Below are 5,617 nucleotides of genomic sequence, written 5' to 3' on the forward strand. Positions count from 1 at the left end.
GGGCGTTCATATCACCAGCAACCACAACGATATCTGAGCTTTTAGCCTGTTGTAGAAGGGCACCTAGAGCGTCATAGAAACTGTCCTTGGCAGATTCAGAGCTAGTCAGTTGAGGCGTAAGCAGAAACAATAAACAAGGTGCGATGAACCTCACTTCCTCTAGATTCTCTCACCGATGCTGGCAAACGAACCACACAGAGGTGACTGTCAACGGGTCTCCAATCAAGCAGAGACGCTTCCGCTCGTTCGCTCAATACAATACCCACCCCAGCATATCCAGCTGCAGCGGCCTCTGCATCACCAGAGGTGCGCAGTCGGAACCTGGAAGAGAGTGAGGGGGCAGTCAGTTCGATTACAGTACTTGCGTCCTGTGTCCTTGTTTCTGACACACAACATACATCAATACAGAGGGAATCCAGCGCACGCGCAAGAGCCACCTGTTGACCTGCTTGCTTCAGTGTGCGAACATTGAAAGTGGCTATGTAGACAGGCTTTCAAGGTTTGAAAACAAACTTCGAAGTGTTTAGGGTTGTAACTGAACTCGGACGTGCAGAAGCTGCAGCTGTGTGATGCAGGGCGAGCAAAACGGTCAGTCCTAGAGCTGGGACCTGCGGATAAAGTATTCAAATTTGGGCGGGGGAGGGTGGAAGACGGAAAACGTGAAAGTGTAAGAAGGGAGGCGTCAGCAGTAGCATGTCTTCGCTTACCCGCCCTGCTGTATGCAGCAAGTAAGGCGACCCGGCTGATGGCACCACGCGACGGCCGATGTGGCATGAGAATATTGTTAGTTGTGTAGGTCATGGTTGTGCCACCACGCCCCCTACAAACTATAAAATGAAGCCCACTTTGCTACCGTGATTCGTTGCAGCTGCACCTATCTGCCTGGCAGGTACCATCGCAACTATGGAAGTCAATGGCACCACTCTCCGTGCGCTAATCGATACAAGGAGTTCTCGTAGTTTCGCTGGTCCTGATGTCGTGAAACTAAATAATTAAAAGATTTATCCAACTTTTCAGCCGTCAAGATAGTGGTTGCACAACTATCCTTTCGAAGGACCGGTTGCGCCTGTGTTTCTATCCGATACAGAGGTACACGATACAACGGATTGAAGCCTTGTAATACCAAACCTCTGCACCGACATTCTATTCGGGCATGCTTTCCTACGGCAAGATAGAAATTCACTCAGCGAAGATCGTGATGCGCCCAACATCTGCTGCCTAACGGTAGTAAACGTCAAAGGCACCATCACTTTTCGCCAAATTACCCCCATATTACAAGTATGTTGCACCGAATCAAGACATCATCCGGATGATGAATTCATCCGCCTAGAAGTTGGTCGCTTATTGCAAGAGGGCGTAATCGAGCCGTCAGCGTCTCCCTGGAGAGCGCAGGTTTTGGTTAACAAGACTGTCAGTCACAAACGCCAGACGGTTGTTGATTGCAACAGAACTATCAACCGGTTCACATATCGGGAGGCTTATTCCCTGCCACGCCTGGACAAAACGATTGAGAAAATTTCGCACTACGAAGTCCACAGTGCATTAGTTCTTCTCACAGCTGTAGAAAACTTTCGATGCCTAACTGCCATGCCATCAGAAGCACGAGAGCTAGGATACTGCCAGGCTGCCCAAACCTAAACAGGGGAATTCGGCATGCAGGGATCGGGTTCGAACCACGAACCTTCCGGTCAACAAATTCGCGCTCCAACCACTGAGCCATCTCGCTTACCATTAAGTCCTGATCTCTACATCCGACAAGCCTTTTGCAGCATTCGAAGCCTGTAATGGCCTACTTCAGTCACGTCACCCTCCGGTGTCACAAACGGTGTAGCATGTTTCCAGCGAACGATTGACATCAATAAGTCCGAAAAGCTCAACAGCACGTATGCCTACACAGACAATCTGTGGTAACATCCAAGAGGAATACGACCTCAATATTCAATCATTTTTAAGGCTAAGAGGTATGGAATCACACTCAGCGACAACAAAACCGCCACTCCCTCATAAGCTATTAGCCTCCTCCTGTAAAGTTTCAAAGGGTGTCATAAAACCCAACCCTGAAACCCATGTAACCTTCTCTACGTAGTACCACGGAAATGCAGAATGTCATCGGTATGTTCGCATATTAGACACATTGGATATCTTCGTTTTCAGACAAAAGCAAAAAACTGATAAGGAATAAAACATTACCTCTATCTGTCAACGTTGAATCAGCCTTCGAGGACCTGAAAAAAACTAGCTGGAAAACGCTACACGACTTACAACGAATTATAACAAGACTTTGATTGTTGAAACGGATGTCTCCGGTGTGGTTATTGCCCCATCCCTGAGCCAAAATCGTATACCAGTAGCTTTTTTCTCGAGGACAATCAACTCGAGCGAGAAGAATCATTCTGCCATCTAGACTACTGTAGAATCCATCAGGAAAAGGCGACACTATTTATCCAAAAGGCTCTCCTAACTGATCGCCGATCAGCTTACGGTTACATTCATGTACCGCAGTGGAGGAAAGGGTAAATTGAAAAACGATAAAATAAAACGCTGGAGGATCGGGTTGTCTGAGTATAAGTATGATGTCATCCCGGAAGATCCTTCGTTCTAAAAGAACCCCTGCCTCTCGACTTCCTGTTTGGGCTTGGGCGACCTGGCAGTATCCCAGCCCTAGTACTTCCTTCGGGTGGCACGGCAGCTAGGCACTGAAAGGGTCCTACAGCTGTACGATCTAAAATGATGTCATCTACCAGACTGGCAAGGACAATCATGTCGCTGACGCTGCCGCTCAAAGTATGCGCTTCCATGGAGAGCTACGGCTATCAAAGCATTGCCCGTATTTCGCACTGCGTACGTTGTAAGATTCTCCTCTACTCCGTCGACGATGTCGAAAGCATTATTTCCTCCTGCAAGGTGTGCCGAACTGAGGCCAAGAATGTGAAAATCCTCTGGACTCACTACAGGAACACAAACTTTTGAGCGCCCGAGGTCCCCTGCAATCTAATACACGCAACCACTAAGTACTCGCGATAACAGACGAATTTCCCCATTTGTATTTGCGTGTGCGGATATAACCTCAAAAATTGTGACTGGTGGTCTCACACAAATACTGTTTATTCAGAATGTCAGCCTACATCCATTTCGACATACGTTCATCATTCATGTTGTCTGGAAAAAGGTATTGTCATGAGTCATGCAACGGCTTATAATCCAGTGTGACAGTGAGGCGGGATGGATCAGTGGTTAGGGCGCGGATTTACCGACTGGAAGGCCCGTGGTTCGAACCCGACCTCCGCCTCTCGACTTCCCCTGTCTAGGCTTGGGCAACCTGGTAGTATCCCAGCCCTCGTGCATCCTTCTGGCGGCACGGCAGCTAGGCACCGAAAGTGCGTTACAGCTGAGCGAACATCGATCAGTGTTACAGTCAGGTTGAGTTTCAACGGCGACCTCTAGAAAACAACAACCTTGGTATTGTAAACTTAGTCTGCCGCCTTCCCACTCAATACCCGTACTTCCTAATGCTTTACTCAGTCTTCGACCATTGTTATGTACAGTCACCAACTGTACTCCACACGAACGTCTTTTTCAACACGCACGTCGTTCAACCCTCGGAAGCTGGTTATTGTCTAGGTTGACTAATCCTGGTCCAGTCCTGCTGCAGTGAGATGAAAGCCCATCCAACTGTTATTTGAAGTCGGCCTCCTGAACTGCAATCCACTCTATGCACACACCGCTCGTCGAGACGGAAGTGGAAACCGTGTCTCTTTGCCATCTGGCCCCAGCGGTTCAGAATGCAACTGGTGGTCTCAATCTGTCTGATTCCGATAGGGGAAACGAATCTCCAGATATGACTGAAACAACCGGACATCAGTCCGATAGCTCCCAAGCATCTGAACCCTCTTTGATGCCGCACTCTGAAGATCCACCAAGTTGTCCGGAAGTTCTAGAACAGTGCCCATTGAACAATGCCGGAGTGGATGTCATAATTATCATCTGGTTATTATTATAACCACCCAACATGCTCGCAATGAATCTTTGAATGTACAGTCCAGGTGATCCACGTTTGTTCCCTAACAAGTTAAACGTTGCGTATTCCCGATAACACGGACTCTCTTCCGACTCTCTCACATACACTGTAAAAGTCTCAACTCCTTCGCAAGCAGTGCAGCAGGTGTCCCACACGGCGTACGCCAACAGCGTACCAGCCGCGAACCACTTCGATTTCCCACATACATGCGGAAAATCTGAGTTTCCATGTTTATTCCACAGTGGTCGCTGTTTCCCAATCATACGTGCCTATTCCGAGTTTTATAATCGAATTGAACTAACCGATGTAACCAAAGCAACAGGCAGTGACTCACCGGCTCGATAGTTCTGAATGGCACTCTGGAGTCCGATCGCTGGTTAACTGGAAGAAAAATCACCATAAGGCCAAGGAACTCACTCATAACGTTTGTATAGACTTCCAAAACAACAGTAGGTGGGGCATTCCCTCTTATGAGATCCAAAAACAGGTTGGTCACTGTGTAGGAAAACTCCGCGCTATCCCTCAGCTGCAGCATTGTTGATACGCTGGGATCAGAAGACCCACAACAGAAGAGCACAGGAAAGAGTAGGAATATTGAATTCCAGTGAGAGCCGATCATTTTAAGCTGAGAACTCCAAGGGAGAACGATCGATTTCAAACCTCGGGCAGTCAGAAACACATGTCGGAGCTGATCGCAGAACCAGCGGTTAGATCTTTACCTTTTAGTGTGGATAAACAAGTTCTAGTTCCATTCTGCTACCGATCAATTTATTGCCCTGCACATGGATGGTGGTGGTCTAGAACTAGCCGTCTTTCGGAAACTAGAAAATAGGAAGCGGGAGAATGAATTGGTTAACTTATCGCTGGATCCAAACAAAGGCTCAAATCAGGGAGTCATGACAGCGTTCCTCAACGTTAACACACGGATTCACGGATTGATACACAGGATCGAGGCTTTTGCCCAGTTTCCCGGGTCGGTTTTGTTCTTGTCGGTCGGTGGTTCACGGATTGATACACAGGATCGAGGCTTTTGCCCAAGTTTCCCGGGTCGGTTTTGTTCTTGTCGGTCAGTGGCTGTCGTTCACCTGAAAGGCACAAGTGAAAAAAGGGTGTAGCACTGCTCTTTATGTTCTCAGCGCGGGGCAGTATGCTCTCCAGCGCGAGGATTCGCATAAATAAATGTCTAATAGTGCTTTAAATTGGGTTCGAGAAGGAGCGTGTACAATCGTCGGAGGAAGGTCATTCCACGCAGCTACTACCCGAAATGAAAAAAGTTATGTCTAATGAATGTGTGTGCCCTGAGCTCGAAAATTTTCTTACTATGTCCTCGCCGGGTGTTTGCTGGGCGGTCGGTAAAATACCTGTTTGCCAAGCTTTGTTTAAACAGGGCGTAAGTAAGAATTAGGTCCCCTCGGAGGCGACGGTACTCCGCATGCATGAATGACCCTTCACACTCTTCTGTTGTTGTATCGCCGAAGAAATCTTATGGTACATGGAATCTGACCACTTTATCCGATGGGTTTCGGCAGTTATGAAGCCGACGACGCACCCGGTGACTCCTGTTGAGAACAGTGCACAGAAAGGTACTCTTGCTTAACT

General features: G+C 48.0%; 1 protein-coding gene across 1 annotated transcript in view; it reads right to left on the reverse strand.

Moving 5' to 3' along the window:
* T265_10374 (hypothetical protein) overlaps window positions 1-4,890 on the reverse strand; it is a gene marked incomplete at both ends in the record, with an annotated part of 68,216 nt that extends 63,326 nt beyond the window's left edge. The window contains 2 exons of the mRNA XM_009176730.1: window positions 267-368; window positions 4,353-4,890. Of these exons, the coding sequence (XP_009174994.1) occupies window positions 267-368; window positions 4,353-4,637 (387 nt within the window). The remainder of the gene's footprint in view (window positions 1-266; window positions 369-4,352) is intronic.
* Window positions 4,891-5,617: the final 727 nt, after the last annotated feature.

The sequence above is a fragment of the Opisthorchis viverrini genome, assembly GCF_000715545.1.
Source record: "Opisthorchis viverrini unplaced genomic scaffold opera_v5_366, whole genome shotgun sequence".
Lineage (NCBI taxonomy): Eukaryota > Metazoa > Platyhelminthes > Trematoda > Opisthorchiida > Opisthorchiidae > Opisthorchis > Opisthorchis viverrini.